This window comes from Rhinoraja longicauda, chromosome 7 (assembly GCF_053455715.1).
Source record: "Rhinoraja longicauda isolate Sanriku21f chromosome 7, sRhiLon1.1, whole genome shotgun sequence".
Classification (NCBI taxonomy): Eukaryota; Metazoa; Chordata; class Chondrichthyes; order Rajiformes; family Arhynchobatidae; genus Rhinoraja; species Rhinoraja longicauda.
In genome coordinates this window covers 50,200,719-50,219,436 of record NC_135959.1, presented here as the reverse complement: position 1 = coordinate 50,219,436, position 18,718 = coordinate 50,200,719, and the positions used below count along the sequence as shown (strand labels likewise).

Here is an 18,718-nt window from a genome sequence, read left to right as displayed (position 1 = left end):
TTTCCAAGTGCTTGCTGCTCCGACCTTTTCAGCCATTTGAGGTTTTGTTAAATAATCTGTGCAATTGTGTTTTAGGTACACTGTAGGAGTAGAGTTAATAACTTTAATTAGTGGTTTAGTTTAGTTTAGAGATACAGTGCGGAAACAGGCTCTTTGGCCCAGCGAGTTCGCACCGACCAGCGGTCCCTGCACACTAACGCTATCCTACACACACTCGGGACAATTTACAATTTACAGAAGCCAATTAACCTACAATCTGTATGTCTTTGGAGTGTGGGAGGAAACGGAGCACCCGGAGAAAACCCACGCAGGTTACGGGGAGACGTACATACTCCATACCGACAGCACCCATATTCAGGATCAAACCTGGGTCTCTGGCGCTGTAAGGCAGCAACTCTACAGCTGTGTCGCCAGTTGTACAGGGCATTGGTGAGACCACACCTGGTGTATTGCATACAGTTTTGGTCTCCTAATCTGAGGAAAGACATTCTTGCCATAGAGGGAGTACAGAGAAGGTTCACCAGATTGATTCCTGGGATGGCAGGACTTTCATATGAAGAAAGACTGGATAGGCTCGGCTTGTACTCGCTGGAATTTAGAAGATTGAGGGGGGATCTTATAGAAACTTACAAAATTCTTAAGGGGTTGGACAGGCTAGATGCAGGAAGATTGTTCCCGATGTTGGGGAAGTCCAGAACAAGGGGTCACAGTTTAAGGGTAAGGGGGAAGTCTTTTAGGACCGAGATGAGAAAGTTTTTTTTCACACAGAGTGGTGAATCTGTGGAATTCTCTGCCACAGAAGGTAGTTGAGGCCAGTTCATTGGCTATATTTAAGAGGGAGTTAGATGTGGCCCTTGTGGCTAAAGGGATCAGGGGGTATGGAGAGAAGGCAGGTACGGGATACTGAGTTGGATGATCAGCCATGATCATATTGAATGGCAGTGCAGGCTCGAAGGGCCGAATGGCCTACTCCTGCACCTATTTTCTATGTTTCTATGTTTCTAATATCTATACGACTCACATTCCTTGCTGTTTGGAGGTGCTATTGCACAGGAATGGCAAACCTTCGTATAGGTGTTTCTTGATCGGTTATCCAGTATGTAGTAGCTGTAAAGAAAATACATAACGTAAATTTATAGTGTTGGCAGATAACAGTAACATGAAAGATGAAAAACTGGGCAAATTATAGATTATACTAAAAGGGAGAAAAATGTTGTGCCATTGCAAACCTATTACCAATAAACACAATCAGGCATGTGAGTGAGGTAAAAAAATGAGGAAAGGAGCCGAGTGCTTGCTTGAAGCGTACAACGGGGGGGTCAAAACATTGGTGAATTTGTGAAAATTTACACACAAATTTACCAGTTTCAAGCCTCATTTAGTGCATTTCAAAGTAAAAACAGACATTACAAAGTAATGTGAATATGTCACTGTACACTAATAACATTTAAGTAAATTCGCACATTAATTGATAATCAGCCCAAAAAGGTGGTAATTGGCTTTTCTGCTGTGTTTTATATTTTAACCCCGTCTTAATTAATTTAGTTAAATTATCTTGCACTTAAATGTAATATTTACTCATTACAGTTCCACCACTGATTTTCTGGTACTCTTGGTTCCAGACCTTTGCTGGTTTATCCAGCAGGCCAAGGAAGTTCGCTTTGGGGATAGATTTGCTGGTTCCAGCTGGGCTGGAGTTCCAGAGCCCCGGCCGCAGGTTGCAAATTCAACCCACCGATCGGCCCTAGAAGTCCCGATGAGGTCGAGATTGGCTGCCTTGTCCAGCCTAGGTGCCACATTTCTGGGGAGACTTCCATGGCGCGCGGGGGGGGGGGATTTCTCGCAGAACCCCTAGCGACCTCTAGCGGAACCCCAGTGTTCATTACATCTATACATCGTTTATTTATTTTTCTTTCATTTTTTTATCCGATCTCTGTTTATTTGGCAAAGTGAAAAACACGGAAATCATGCAAAAAGCGCGGAAAATTGATTTTAAAATTGCAGAAATCTGCGGAAACGCGGAAAATTCACATGCCTGCACAATGCTGATCACACCTTTGACACTTGCACTCAGTCTGCCAAGGCCTACTGGATCTCCTGGTTGCCAAACATTTTACCCTCCCTTCCCATACTTACCTTTCAGTTCTGGGCGTCCTTCATTGCCAGAGTGAGACAACACACAAACTGGACAAACAGCACCTCATATTTTGCTTGGGTAGCTTACAACCCATCAAGTAGACACAAAATGTTGGAGTAACTCAGCGGGACGGGCAGCATCTCTGCAGAGAAGGAATGGGTGACGTTTCGGATTGAGACCCTTCTGCAGTCTGAAATGGCACCCATTCCTTCTCTACAGTGATGCTGCCTGTCCCGCTGAGTTACTCCAGCATTTTGTGTCTACCTTCGATTTAAACCAGCATCTGCAGTTCTTTCCTACACATTACAACCCAACAGTATGTACATTAAATTCTCCAATTTTAAATACCTCCCATTCCACTCCACTGCCCCACCCCACCCCCCCCCCCCCCTGCCTCATATGGACACAAACCCATTTTTACCCCCTCCCCCCCCCCCCCCCCCCACCCTCCTCCTACATTTCTTCCTCTGTCTTCACAGTTTGCAACTCTTCAACCCTTCTATCTCAAACCTTCTGCTTTAATCTCTGGCCTTTGCCCAACCATCTGCCTATCAAAACTCCCCCTTGCCCGTGTCCACCTTTGACCTGCCATGCGTTGTCCTGCCTCTCCTCTCTTCCACCTTTCTTCACCCCTCCCTCTCCCCCCCACAATCAATCATAAGGGCCTCAACCCGAAACGTCACCCATTCCTTCTCTCCCGAGATGCTGCCTGACCTGTTGAGTTACTCCAGCATTTTGTGAATAAATCGATTTGTACCAGCATCTGCAATTATTTTCTTATATCACTTTGTGTCCTTATACTGATCAAGCATTTGGAATTCAACAGGCTCCACTGTTCAAATGCTAATTTTCCTTGTAACTATCAAAACAATAACTGGTAATAATAAAACTAAGTCTGGTCATATTTATACATTACTGTGTGGAGCAGAAAACTGAAACCATGAGCTGTGGTCTGGCATTAGCCCCAATGCCACCAACCACAAAGAAATCCTCTGGTTCTGTTGGTTCGTTGGCTTACTGTTGTGAATGTTATGTGGCACAATGCCCAACATTAGGCAAGGCCACATCATTGGGAAATGGGATGACACTTAATACTAAGTTGACACTTGATTAGAGAGGTTCACATCATTTACTGCAGGATCGCTAGAGGTTCTCAAACGTCATCTACAGTATCTGGTGTTCCAATGTGGGCTCCTGTACATTGGCGAGACAAAGCCTAGACTCAGCGACTGTTTCGCTGAATATTTGCCCTCAGTCCGCCAAGGCCGACTGGATCTCCCGGTTGCTAACCATTGTAACTCCCCTTCCCATGTTGACCTTTCTGTCCTGGGCCTCCTCCATTGCCAGAGTGAGATAAGCAGCAAATTGGAGGAACAGCACTTCATATTTTGCTAGGGTAGTTTACAACCCAGTGGTATGAACGATTAATTCTTAACTTTAGGTAACTTCTACAAACATTTCCTTCTCCCTCTACTAAAAGTTGGCTAACCAGTTCCACAGTTCACAATGATGTATCCCTCTTGGGTTCACACCGTCCCTCGCCAACATCGGCCTACCAGGGATCCTCCCTGCCCGGGGTCATCTGTTGTCAGCTTCAATTAGTCCTGGTCTTTTCTTACTTCCAGAGCCGCTGAGTTGCTCCAGCACTGTGTGCTTTTTTTTTGGTAAACCAACACCTGCAGTTCCTTGTTTCTACCCCACAATTGTGACTCTCTAGTTGAAGACTTTTTTTTCTTTCTAGCCTTTGAATATATTCAATGACTCCACAGTTCTCTGGAGCAGACACTTCCAAACATTCACAACATTCCTAGAAAAAAAATTATGTACGATTGCATTTTTGATCAGAGGGCTATGAACTTGTTTGTGGCCTACTTTATGTGTGTCTCTTTGTTCTACTTTATTAGTCTTTTTTTTGTGGGTATGCTTCAGTATTCATATGGAATCCATTCCAAATCATCTAAAGTTGTGAAAAAAAAGCATGAAATCTGTTTTAGTTTAGAATTTAGAGACACAGCATGGAAACAGGCCAGTTCAGTTCTGTTTAGTCCTTCAGCCCACTGAGTCCACTCCGGCCATCGTTCACTAACTCTCATTAATTCTATGTTATCCCACTTTCTCATCCACTCCCTACACAATGGGTGCAACTTTACTGAGACCAATTAACCTACAAACCTGTAAGTCTTTGGGATGTGGGAGGAAATCCACAGGGTCACAGGGAGAACATGCAACAAACAGCACCAGAGGTCAGGATCAAACCTGGATCTCTGGCGCTGTGAGGCAACAGCTCTAGCACCCTGCCCTTTATTCTACTTATTGTTCAACTAAAATAAATGATCAGTTTTTGGAAGAAATGAGACGTTCTTTGGATCATGTTTTCCTAAATAATCATAACATTGTTACTGCAACAATGTCCCATTGGATTCAACCAATATTTCTAGCATAGCAAGAAACAGAGGCAGAATCATGAGATTGTTTTGGATTAACATGTTTTTATCTGATCCAATGTGTAGCACTTTAGTTTTGTGGTTGTAATGACTGATTGAGGGCGCACGGTAGCGCAGCGGTAGAGTTGCTGCTTTACAGCGAATGCAGCGCCGGAGACGCAGGTTCGATCCTGACTACGGGTGCTGCACTGTAAGGAGTTTGTACGTTCTCCCCGTGACCTGCGTGGGTTTTCTCCGAGATCTTCGGTTTCCTCCCACACTCCAAAGACGTACAGGTATGTAGGTTAATTGGCTGGGTAAATGTAAAAATTGTCCCTAGTGGGTGTAGGATAGTGTTAATGTGCGGGGATCACTGGGCGGCACGGACTTGGAGGGCCGAAAAGGCCTGTTTCCGGCTGTAGATATATGATATGATATGATATGATTATCTACACATGGAGACAATATCCAAGATGAACATTTCCAAAAGAAGGCAGCCATAAATCAGCAGCGATGTTTCCAGGCTGATATTTTTTCAAGATAGTCTATTTTATCAGTGCCTTATCAGACTTACTCAAGTCAAAACATGCTCAATAACAATCAAATTTGATTGTCAGGAGATTCAAGGCCAGGTCTATTTGGTGCAATATATTTTTCTGTCAATTCTCCAAAGCAGCAGGACCAACATGCACAACTGATATGAGAACCGTTGGAGCTCTTAGTGGTTGGTGGCATTGGGACCAATGCCAGACCATAGCTCATGGTGTCAGTTTTCTGCTCCACACAGCAATTTATAGACAGCCTTCTGTTCATGATTACAGGCCTAATCATCATTGATCAATGGCCAAAACAAAACTTGGAAAAATGGACATTCACAAGAAATGAGCCACCGGATAGTTGTATCGGGGTAATGTAGACACTATATCAGATAAAAGAGGTATCTATTTACTTACGGAATACAAGAGCCAAGAGTGTTTAATTGTCATCGATATACTAAAACTCTTGTTTGTTATCTTGTTTGTGACTGAACTTCAGCCAACACGATAGCGCAACAATTTTAGGCCCACCTTACTCACCATTGTCACTTTAGTGATAATACAAGTAGTTTTATCATATCATATATATACAGCCGGAAACAGGCCTTTTCGGCCCTCCAAGTCCGTGCCGCCCAGCGATCCCCGTACATTAACACTATCCTACACCCACTAGGGACAATTTTTTACATTTACCCAGCCAATTAACCTACAAACCTGTACGTCTTTGGAGTGTGGGAGGAAACCGAAGATCTCGGAGAAAACCCACGCAGGTCACGGGGAGAACGTACAAACTCCTTACAGTGCAGCACCCGTAGTCAGGATCGAACCTGAGTCTCCGGCGCTGCATTCGCTGTAAAGCAGCAACTCTACCGCTGTGCTACCGTGCCGCCCTTTATTGAAATCGGTGTAATATTTTTAAAGTTATTCACATTTTAAAGTTTAAACGGAGGGGAGGGGGAGGGGAGGAGGGAGGGATGGGGGAGAAGGGAGAGGAGAGGGTTGAGGAGAGAGGGGAGATGATAGGGTGCTGCACCAATGCAGGAGGTGTTTGGGCCCAATGGCTCCACTTGGTCTAGTATGTACCAAAATCAGAACAATGAAATTCTTATTTGAGGCAGCATAACGGGCATGTCAACACAGTACTCATAGACAACACAAACAGAAATAAGGCTCAATACATTTAAAAACATTTTTATCTGCATTTCTCTAATGCTACATTCTGCACTCAGCTTCCTTTCTCCTTTTGTACTGCTTGTTGTATTAATTAAAACTAAACTATTCACGTGTGGCTCGCTTGCACTCCTGTATGGTATGATCAGCTTGGATACCTCGCAGAACTTAGTTTCACACAGTATCTCAGAACAATAATAAACCCATACCAAGAGCAACCTTTGATCAACTACACTTACCCTGGGATACATGGCCCACATTCTGCATCAGTCTCTGCAGTGCCGGGCGTCAAGACAGTAGCTCGATAAAATCCCTCGCAATCTTTGTGCCTTCTGCACATCTGATATACACCTTTTGAGAATTTGCCATTCTGGCAAGGTTGGCAGCCATACGATTCATCCTTCACCCCATATCCACAATTCTAAAACGCAATTTTAAAAAGTTAAGTGTCTAAGGAATTCAGGAATTTAAGAATCTAAATAATTTTGTATTTAAAAATCTGAAACATGTAAATGTTGCATTGCACTGGTTATCAGATTTACCAGTAATATACAGACAGCATTCATGTATTTGTAGTACAGATCGTTGGGGAACTAAATCAGATATTAATTCCCATATATCACAGTTGCTAAGGAAGATGTGTACATGGATGCTGTTTAATGTCATCCTGTGCATTTTTCATTGGAATCAATGTAGGCAGGTTCGTTACTAATTTACAAATACTTCTGACATTCTGTTTCAATATTGTCTTAGATGATTTATGTTGTAGCACAGCTAAGCTTTAAGTAACCGTGGCCTGTCTAGCTCTTATTCCGAATGTACATATGAAATCAGGAATTAACGTTACAAACCTGAAGAATAAATCGAGGTCATCCTGATATTCAGCCCTGTAAGGGGCTGAGATAATTTCTGAAGGCAATGTGTCAATTCAGTAGAAATACCTTTTAATGGGACGAGGTTCAGGTGTACAAGGGGAAGAATTAAAACAATTGCTTAGTTTAGACATTTTTGGATCATATTAATTTCCCAATTAATGTGGTTTCATGTAGTTTCCAATTAGTTGTCTAAAAACATAATCTGACAGATCATTATAATCAATATTAATAAGTCCGTTTGTCTCTTCTATGCCATGTAAGACTATGACAATATTTTGCAGTCAAGATAACAACAGTGCTATTGGAGACACAAGAAACTGCAGATGCCAAAATCTTAAGCAAAACACAAAATGCTGGAGGAACTCTGTCGAGGGAATGCACAGATGGGACCCTTCTTCAGTCAGAGCGGAGTAGGGAGCAGAAAATAGAAGAGGTAGGGGCAGGACAAAGCCTGGCAAGTGTCTGAAAAAGGATCTCGACCAGAAATGTCACCTATTCCTTCTCTCCAGAGATGCTGCCCATCCTGCTGAGTTTCTCTCGCATTGTGTGTCTATCTTCGGTGTAAACCAGCATCTGCAGTTCATTCAAGTGATAGGTGGATACAGGCGAAAGAGTTTTTTTGATTGACTGGAGTAAGTGCTCTTGATGATTGCATCTGTTTGCTGTGTATGGAACATCAAGTGCAGGCAAGGATAGATGCAACTATTTCAAAGGAGCTGCACGTGTTGTACTGCTTTGTCAAAAGATTTATGAAGGAACATATCACTGTCTACTCCTCATCCTCATGCACTGAATCTCAGAAGTTGCTGTATTTGCTTTGTGGACTCGAACTACAACTTGTTTAGGGCAGATTATTACAAGCACTATATTTGATGCTATAAAATCATACAGCATGAAAACAGGCCCTACGGCCCAACGTGTAATGGGCGGCATGGTGCGACAGCAGTATAGTGGCTGCCTGACAGTGCTTGCAGCGCCAGGGATCCAGGTTTGGTCCAGATTATGGGTGTTGCCTGTATGGAGTTTATACGTTCGCCCCATGACCCGCGTGGGTTTTTCCCCCCCCGAGATCTTCGGTTTACTCCCACACTCCAAAGATGTACAAGTTTGTAGGTTAATTGGCTTGGTTAATGTAAAAATTGTCCCTAGTGTGGATTGATATGCGGGGATCGCTGGTCGGTGCAGACCCGGTCGGCCGAAGGGCCTGTTTCCGCACTGTATCTCTAAACTAAACCCACACTGACCATGATGCCCCAGTTATGCTAGTCCAACCTGTTTATTTGGCCCATATCCCACTAAACCTTTTCTATCCATGTACCCATGCAAATATCTTTAAAATGTTATAGTACCTTCCTCAAACATCTCCACTTGTAGCTCGTTCCATATACCCACAATCCAACGTTTGCAAACGTTGCCCCTTAAGTTCCTGTTAAATCTTTTCCCTCTCACCTCAAACGTCTGTCCTCTGGTTCTTGATTCCTCCACTCTGGGTAAAAGAGCCTATGGATTTACCGTATCTATTCATCTCATGATTTTATACACCTTTACAAGATTACTCCTTAATCTCCTGCGATCCAGGGAATAAAATCCTAGCCTGCCCAACCTCACCCTATCCAGGTTCAGAGCTCTGTAAATGACTGTAAATTAACTTTTCTGGATCCAAAAGATATTTGTTATAAGTATGGAATCTCATTTCCTTGGGTTACAAATTGTGGAGATTCAATAAGGTACAGCTTTAGAAGGAATATTTTTTCCTAGTTTTCTTCATTTCTTTTTTCTTATCTAATGATTATCTATGTTAAAAGTACCCAAACCTTTGTCAAATGAAAGACTTCTTGCTTCTTGCAGTAACTTAAAAGGTAAAAAGTACAAAGCAATGTTAAGTGGGGAAAGAGTCAGAAATTCTCAATTAATACTGGCATAATGTGTTGAGTAAAGGCTACTGTTCAAATATGTTGCCATGAATTATAAAATCACCGGGTGCTGTTGTGTTAAGTTTGGGATTCTATGTAGTCTAGGAGATCATCATTTGAAAGTGTAATTCTGACCCTGAATTTTAATCAAAGGTGCCAGAATGGGAACTGCAAAATGTAGAGATTTAGATTTTAGATTTAGATTCTACAGCGCGGAAACAGGCCCTTTCGGCCCACCAAGTCCGCGCCGCCCAGTGATCCCCGCACATTAACACTATCCTACACACACCAGGGACAATTTTTACATTTACCCAGTCAATTAACCTACAAACCTGCACGTCTTTGGAGTGTGGGAGGAAACCGAAGATCTCGGAGAAAACCCACGCAGGTCACGGGGAGAACGTACAAACTCCATACAGACGGCGCCCGTAGTCAGGATCGAACCCGAGTCTCCGGCGCTGCATTCGCTGTAAGGCAGCAACTCTACCGCTGCGCCACCGTGTCGCCGTAAGAGAGTCATGTTTCATTTTGTATGCAGTCCAATTTAGCTAAGATGCTGGAATTGTAAGACATCAAAATTATCTTGGCTTGATGGCAGTACAGATCAGATAAGCAAAGGATGGGAATACAAGGAGAAAAAAAAATCAGGTGATGTACCAACATAACAGGCTATACTTTGTGTAGTTCTGTGCCAAGGTCAATCTTGCAATATCCAAGACAAATGTTTATGGCCCAGTTAAGAATGAAAATCTGTCAATGAGATTTAAGAAAATGGTCATGAAGACATTTTTTGAAATGCAACTTACCGAGATAGGTTCTTCACCCGACCCACACTGGGGACAGGCGTGGCAAGCACCAAGAGTCTGATTAAAATACTCATTTTCACCACACTGGGAGGAGTAATCAGCAACAATGGAAGGGATGAAGAATACCTAATATTCAAGAGATTTGATTCAAGAATTAATAGAGTGCTGAAAGTTCCAAAATCAAAATTTAAAAACATTTCTAAGCATTTATTTCCATAAAAAGATCGAAGGAAATTCCCCTTCACAAGCATTAACTCATTTCAGAGGCAGATTTAGACTAGAGATACAGATAATTACAAGCATATCATGTGCCTTCTTTATCACTATCTACTTGTGTGGCCATTTTCAGCGAGCTATGGACCTGGACCCCAAGATCCCTTTGCACATCAATGCTATTGAGGGTCTTGCCATCCACTGTACACCTTCTCCTTACATTCAACCTCCCAAAATGCAACACCTTACGCTTGCATGTTGTAGTTTCTCTTGTAAATTATTTTCTCTTGTCTAATATTGGGTGCAAAACGTCTTGAGAGTCACCCATTTGAGATATTATTAGAGTTTTGTTTTAAAGGGGGTTGCATAAAAAATTATACAATGATGGAAACGATGCTACTTGATAATTGCATGTTACAAATTTATTAGGACCATGAGACATGGCATTACTTTCTCATTGCAACATTAATTTTATCTTGAAATTATGATGCCTTTATCAGAGGAGAACATTCTCGTGAAATATCAGATCAGATAACATCTCATAGATCTGCCAACACAAAAATATCTTCCTTTTATGAAGGATGATTTGGCAAATAGCTATTTTTAATGGGTGGTCTACTGAAAAGGGAAACCACAGTCACCCATTCTCAATTACAGCCATCTAAATGAAGTTATGGAATGGCAATAATAATGTATTCTTATCTATACCATATGTTTCAATTTGGGGATTTCTTTTAAAGTTTCGTGTTTATTAAAAAATATTGTTTTGTTATAACACATTGGTAAAATATGAAACAGTTCCAGCTCAATAAAGTGTGGAAAATTGCCAAATGACAGTGGGAGTGCTTGCAGAGATCCAGATGGATTCTCATTTGTTACCTCTTGATACTGATCTGCACGTTATAGTGGGCACGCTGTGGTAAAAGCCAGCTTCTTCCAGCTTCGTACCATTGCTAAAATCAAACCATCCTCCAATTTGACGACATTGAAAAAATCATCTATGCATTCATTTCCTCCCGCCTAGACTACTGCAACTCCCTATACACTGGGATCAGCCTGTCCTGCCTGCAATTGGTCCAAAACGCCGCAGCGAGACTCCAGACGGGTACCCGTAAAAGGGACCACATTACCCCAATTCTGGCCTCTCTTCACTGGCTCCCAGTACAGTACAGAATCAACTTCAAGCTCCTCCTGTTCACATACAAAGCCCTAAACGGGCTTGCCCCCTCCCCCCATATCAAAAATCTTCTAACCCACCACTCTATCTCCAGGTCCCTCAGGTCGGCCGACTTGGGGCTACTCACTATCCCGCGATCTAGGCTTAGGCTCAGGGGTGACCGCGCTTTTGCGGTTGCAACTCCTAGACTGTGGAACAGCATCCCTCTCCCCATCAGAACTGCCCCCTCCATCAACTCCTTTAAGTCCAGGCTCAAAACCTATTTCTACTCCCTAGCGTTTGAGGCCCTCTGAGGGGGTGCTGTGAACTGTTTATGTATGTGCTGTTATGTTTGTGTGCCATTGTATGTTCGTTCTTAGTACCTGAACTGATATATAGCACTTTGGTCAATGTGGGTTGTTTTTAAATGTGCTATACAACTAAAATTGACTTGACTTGACACCGATAACATGGGTGGGTAGAGCAGAAATGGAAAGGATTTTGAGCTTTTCCAAACTTGTATTCCCAGCACATAATTTTGCCATCAGGAAGTTTGTCATATCTTTTATACACATTAATATAATTTTTGCCTACAGAGTAGCAATGACTACACTGCAAAGGTGACATTGGCTAAAAACGTATATAAATAGGCATTTTCCTCTCCTTGCTGTTTTTAAATCTACTATTGCAGTGCTCTGCTTGTGTATTATGGGTGCCACAATTCTTTCTGAAATAGTGTTAGATTCAATATTAATGCATACTTTGTTTTACTACATTCATGTATTTCATGAACACTACACCTCTGAATAATGATGATGGCAAATGCTTCACAGGTGTAATGCTTAGACAATATGTTTAGACCCGTCTAGTGCCAGTTAAACGCCAATCCCACCCAAACAAAATTTAACTTCCACACTTACCAACACAAGATGAAACACCTTCCCTGGCTGCAACATCTTTTTATTCATTCATAAGAATATATAAATAAAGAAGCCTCCTCAATCTCCTTGTACCTGAAAATATACATATAGACTTTTGTTATTTATATCATTGAACAAATTCAACTGACAATTGTATGGATAGGCAAAAGTTGGTTTGAAAACTAGGTTGTAGTTTTTCTACCTACCATGAATTTTAAAGATTACTTTTTTCTAAATTTTGAACTTACAAGAATTGCAAGGAGACACATTTATAAAATCAGTCTCTCTTGGGGTAAAGTGATGATTTCTGTCTATCACGTTTAGTTGGAACATCAAATGATGGTGAGAGTGCTTTTTTCCACTTTTTGTAGTCAGAGTAGATTGGCTACAATGAATTCAAACTGACCTCATTTTATGAAACTTAATGCTGTTGACAAAGAGTAAAAGTTCTAAAATGTTACTTAATATTCTTCATGAAAACCACCTCCCTACCTCCAGCCAACTTTTTAGGGACAGCCATTTGTATCCCTGGTTTGCTATGCTCATGTTGGTTGTATTTAGTGCAGCCCAATTCTACACGGCACTGGAGGTCCAGTCTCCCAATCTGTAAATCTGTTGAGAATGCAGTTTAATGATGAGCGAATGGACTTGTAACTTACTCTGGGGCACAGAAATGATGCTTGAGTTTCCATTATGATGACAGGTCCATATGTACATTCCACACTGCCCAACTTAATCATAAAAAAGACAAAGAAGAAACATTCAACACCTACACCTGAAACAGCTATCAGGCAATTAGTAACCCAGCGGGTTAGGAGGCATCTCTGGAGAAAAAGGATGGGTGACGTTTTGGGTCTGAAGAAGGGTCACAACCACAGATCCTTTTTCTCTGGAGATGCATCCTGACCCACTGAGCTACTCCAGCACTTTGCGTCTCTCTCTGTTAATCCAATTGCCTGATAGCGGTTTCAGGTGTAGGTGCTGAATGCTTCTTTTTTCTGCTCTTTCCGATTATGCTGGGCAGTGTGGACTGTACGATGAGGAGAAATCGCAGCTTCGGAGGAGAACCCGTCTGAAGAAGGGTCTCGACCCGAAACGTCACCCATTCCTTCTCTCCTGAGATGCTGCCTGACCTGCTGAGTTACTCCAGCATTTTGTGAAATAAATACCACGGACTGTACGATGGCTCTGCCATCATAATGGCAACTCAGGCATCATTTCTGTGCCCCAGAATAAATTTACGTCCATTCACTCACCATTAAACTACATTCTCAACAGTAGGTTGTCAGCAGTTCAGCCCACATCTTTTCTGTAAGCAGCAAATGCTGATTACAAAGAATTTAAAACTTTTTCCATGTTGTTATTATGCACAAGAAGATAAAAAGAGGACCTGCCAACAAGAAGTCTACTTTAACTGAACCAATTCCACTTGATTAATGCTGCCACAACTCCCTAATAATATAAGCAGAAAGCAGACACATGCCTAACATACCAGTATTATCAACTTACTGGCTCTGTCTCAATTTCTTTGTACAATCACACAACTTTTAAAATATTACGAGAAATTTGGCAGCAAACAGGATTAGAAAAATATAAAGAGATAATTACAATTTGTTTTAACTGTACAGAGATTTATTCAATACGTTCATCCGGAATGTTTTTTTGCAGCCAAGTTCATAATCCTTGTTGGTGGCAGTGTGAATAAATATGTCAAAGTATCATTTGCTGCTTAGTATCACTTAGCATTGATGACTGCATTCTCCACCATCTAAATATGTTAGAATATCCGTGTTTGCAGTGTACAAAAGAATAGACAACATTTATTGCAAAACTAACACACAAATACTATCTAATTCTTTAAGAACTCGCATTTTAAAATCATGCTATGTTTCTGCATCCTATATTTACACAGTTCTGCAGAAGAACCCAATGTTCACTCAGAGGTAGTTTTGTGAATTTAAGATATTTCAAAACAGTCATGAACCACCAGAAACAACATGCAAGAACTGCAGATTACAAGGGTCCCAACCCGAAACGTCATCTTTTTCTCCAGAGCTATTGCCTGACCTGCTGAGTTATTCCAGCAGTTTGTGTCTATCACCAGAAACAATTGTTTTTCTCGGTTGAACTTTTCCCGAATGTTTCAAAGCAACTATTACATTGTACTTTAAGATGTTACGTAAAATTCAAAGCTAAACGCTTCAAAAACATAATAATAATTACTTTTTCAAATGGTCCTCTGGTACTTTTATTAGGTTTAATTATATAATTCTTATTTTAATCAAACTTCTAAAAAAAAAATCTTAATATAAAATAAAAGGATTCTTGCAACATGCTGCACTCTTTGGCTGACTGCTGTGCCAGCAAAAAATACTCCAAATGATCCCTGACAGAGAATGGTTTCATTAAACTCTAATTAACATGAATGATGGGCTTTAATCCATCCCAGCCCACTGGCCTGTGAGGGTGGGCTCATTGCTGAACTTGTTAAAACCCTTTATTCCTCGCAGCCGGTTAGATCAAGCTTCCTGTGCTGCAGGTAAGCAATTCATCAGCCACCACAACTTCCTGATGTGTAGATAATTGAAATCGTCTTATTTAACCAGCTGCACAAGACAAACCCCAGCTGCCAGCTAACCACTTCTGGCAAGTAGCCCATCACAACGGAGACAGAGGCTATTAGGAATATCTCACTGCCAAGAATGCAAAACAGGAAAGCTCTACAATGGTGGATGCAATGAGTCTAACTTGGGAGGCAGACATGCTGTGGGGTATGAAAAATACAGGAAATCAAAGAGGTAAGTAATAGAGGCAGGCATACAAACTGGGTAAACAAACACAGAGCTATAGATTTGCATCCTAAAAACCTACTGAATTGGCTCCTTAAATGAATTTTCACTTCTTTGTCGTGGGAAATAGTGCAGCCTTTATTCAACATTAAAGGCAAGGTTGGTGGTATTTTTGCGGATTAGCCCCAGCAATGCAGCCAGTGTCATTTTAATAATCTGAGGTACCCCTTGCTTGCTGCGATAAGTCGAAGGTTGAGGGGAGGCTTGACAGAAACATATGGAATTAAGGGCTGCATAGGTAAGCTAGAACCTTTCCCCCCCCTCCCCCCCCACGGTTACTTTTTTGACAGATTCTTGATTACCAAGGGTGTCAGGGGGTTATGGAGAGAAGGCAGGAGAATGGGGTTGAGGGAAAGATAGATCAGCTAATGGTGTATTAGACCTGATGGGCTGAATGGCCTAATTCTGCTCCTGGAAGTTAGGAACTTATTTGAAATCAAAGACTAAAGAGCACAGCGGAAAGGTGTAGTGATTTTTTTTTGTTTGCACACAGAAAGTGGTAGGTACCTGATATAGATAGCAAGGGGTGGCGTTAGAGGCAGATGTGAAAGTGGCTTTTAGATAGGCACATGGATATGCACTATGTGTGGGCAGCAGAGATTAGTTTATCTTGGCATCATGTTCGGTACATACATTGTAGGCCGAAGTTGTACTGTTGTATATTATGTTCATTAACCCAGTGACATAAATATGATCTGGATTGCCATTTTATTGTGAGGGGTGTAAATCGGCTGCTGATTCACTTTCACCTTCCATATTATACAGGCCCAACTATTACTCTTCTCCTCGTGTCTTCTTAAATTTGCTCGACACACAAATTCAAAATAGGAAAGTAAGTTGTGGAGAGGACGCGAGGTTACAAAAAGATTGAGATAGGGCATATGAATGGTCCATAGCTCAGCAGCTCACAACTCTTCCAGCAGACCTCCTAGTGCTGGCTAATTATGATGGGGGGTTCTGCCAGTCCCAGGGTTTCAGCTGGCGAGTTCTACATCTCTCTGGGTAAAAAGCTTTTGCTCATCTCCCCTCCAATCCTTCTACCAAATATTTTGAATTTGTACCCCCTGGTTTTTCACCCCCTCTTGTTGGGCAAATGGGTTCCTCTCATTTGCCCTATCTAGGCTTCTAGTACTTTAATGTATCTCGTTTAAGCCTCTCTTCAGACTCCTCTATTTCCCTTTTATTCGCACTTTTCCAGCCTTGATGAAATCTTTACAAAATTTCCACAACTTCGCCAACGCAGTTGTTGAACAGATCTGATGAAGGGCCCTGAACCTTAAACATTAACTCTATTTCTAATTCCAGAGATGATGCCTGACTTGTTCGGTGTTGCCAGCATTTTCTGCTTTCATGTCTGATTTCCAGGATCTGTAGATGCTTTTTTTTCCTCAGGATAATCCTAGATCCAATAATCTCATTTCTTGATTAGTACGGGTGTCAAAGGTTATGGGGAGAAGGCAGGATAATGGAGTTGGGAAGGAGAGATAGATCAGCCATGATTGAATGGCAGAGTAGACGTGATAGGCCGAATGGCCTAATTCTACTCCTATTACTTATGATCTTATGATGTGATCCCACCAGGCATCAGTCGAATTGTAGAAGCCCATCTCTACACTTGACCTCAAAGCCTCTCGTAGCAGCTTTGAGGACGAGTAGTTCTCCTGTCACTGAAAATCTTGACGATACTGGTCCTCAAGAGCACAGGGCCCATGACACATCCAAACTGCATCTGAAATATTCTGGCTGTGACTGAGTCGTAACTTTGTGACAACAGTTCATTCATTATATTTCTCAATCCACTGAGATTTTATGAATCTATGCCTTAGAAGTCCCAGAAAATAAAACTCCACAGGATGACTGAACTTGGATAAGAGATAGATTTAAGGCAAAGCTCAGTGCTGGGTGGCACAGTGGTAGAGCTGTTGCCTTACAGTGCCAGAGACCCAGGTTCGACCCTGACCATGGGTGGCATCTGTATGGAGTTTGCTCGTTCTCTCTGTGACTGAAGATTTTCTCCAGGTGCTCTGGTTACCTTCCACATTCCAAAGACGTGCAGGTTTGTGGGTTAATTGGCTTCTGTAAATTGTCTCTAGTGTGCAGAATAGAACTTGTGTATAGGGATCGTTGGTTGACGTGGGCTCAATGGACCGAAGGATCTGTTTACACGCTGTATCTCTAAATTATACAATTCTGAGCCAAAGTGGAAAATCTGCAAAAATGGATGCCCTCAGCCAATGAACTGTACGGAGTTTGTACCTTCTCCCCATGACCTGCGTGGGTTTTCTCCGGGAGCTCTGGTTTCCTTCCAGACTCCAAAGACGTACAGGTTTTTAGGCTAACTGGCTTGGTAAAATTGTAAATTGTCCCTAATGTGTCGGATAGGGTTAGTGTGCAGAGATCGCTGGTCAGCGCAGACTCGGTGGGCTGAAGGGTCTGTTTCCGCGCTGTATCTCTAAATTAAACTATATTTTCCATCCTACCATCCATCTTTATCTCCTCTGTTGACAATCCTTTCTCATTGCTTTCTTTCATTGCCCAGAATATTATTCAAAATTCATTGTTGTCCCAATAAATGTTTTCTACTTTCTAGGACTGGCTCAGGTCAACTTAACCTCAGACGTTGCTATCTCCACTCTAAGAGACACAGAACACCATGAACTGACACTCGCCCACTCTTTACATTTCACACTCACTTTGGGGGTGAGTTGGAAGTTTATCCAATATTGCCTGTCATTTCTCCCTTAAAGAATTGAACCCATTTAAGCAAAATTCAAAGTGAATTAGGTTTTTAAAAAAAATCTTAGGTTTAAAAAGTCCATTGTTTTGCATTGTTAGAAGTGAATGGCCGCAAAAAGGATTTGTAACCAAATATGGTATGGATGTTGCATTCTGGCAATAGATATATACAATACAAAACAATACAATATATCTTTATTGTCATTGTACCCAGGGGTACAATGAGATTGGGAATGCGCCTCCCATACGATACAATAATTTAAGTAATTTAGACAACAGCAACCCAACGAAACAATTGTAACAGTTTTAGACAGGGTAAAGTGCAAGTTGATCTATGCGTTGTGACCATCCGGCTCAGCAGGACAGGTTCATAGCTGCTATGGCCCTGGGGATGAAGCTGTTCCTGAGTCTGGAGGTGCGGGCGTAGAAGGCCTTGTATCGTCTGCCCGATGGAAGGAGTTCGAACAGACTGTTGCAGGGGTGTGAAGAGTCTTTGTGGATGCTGGTGGCTTTTCTGAGGCATCGTGTGTTGTAGTGTTGTATTTAGCAGGGCCAAGTATTTGATAATTTTGGCACAACATTAAATGTATTAAATACTGTCCTTCATAAATTCATTCTGTCAAAATAATAGAATTTAAGAATGATGTTCCTGTAGATGTTATAGGTTTTCCTATGGACAATAATTTATTTTGTGCTTTCATTATATTTAACTCAGCTACTATTTGGAAGAATAAGTTTGCTCATGTGTTTCTATTGCACCATGATGAATCACTTAGTGGTCGCACAAACAAATGAATACCTCAATTGAACAATGCATGCACCTACACAATTGATATTAATGTACAGCAATAAGTATTGCAAATGTGCAAGATTTGACTCCAATGTATTTACTATTGTGGATTTCCAACAGATGGGACTTGTGAGGTCAATGTCAACTTCCTGATGCAAATATTTATATGGTGTAGGAGCACAAACAGAAGACCA

General features: G+C 41.7%; 1 protein-coding gene across 1 annotated transcript in view; it reads right to left on the bottom strand.

The window, feature by feature from the left end:
- The window catches only part of edar (ectodysplasin A receptor), a 67,460-nt gene that overhangs the window by 24,070 nt on the left and 24,672 nt on the right, over window positions 1-18,718 (bottom strand). The window contains exons 2-5 of the mRNA XM_078402554.1: window positions 12,150-12,242; window positions 9,861-9,986; window positions 6,506-6,687; window positions 1,022-1,107 (exon numbers count right to left, since the gene is read on the bottom strand). Coding sequence (XP_078258680.1) covers window positions 1,022-1,107; window positions 6,506-6,687; window positions 9,861-9,986; window positions 12,150-12,197 — 442 coding nt within the window. The 5' untranslated portion in view covers window positions 12,198-12,242. The remainder of the gene's footprint in view (window positions 1-1,021; window positions 1,108-6,505; window positions 6,688-9,860; window positions 9,987-12,149; window positions 12,243-18,718) is intronic.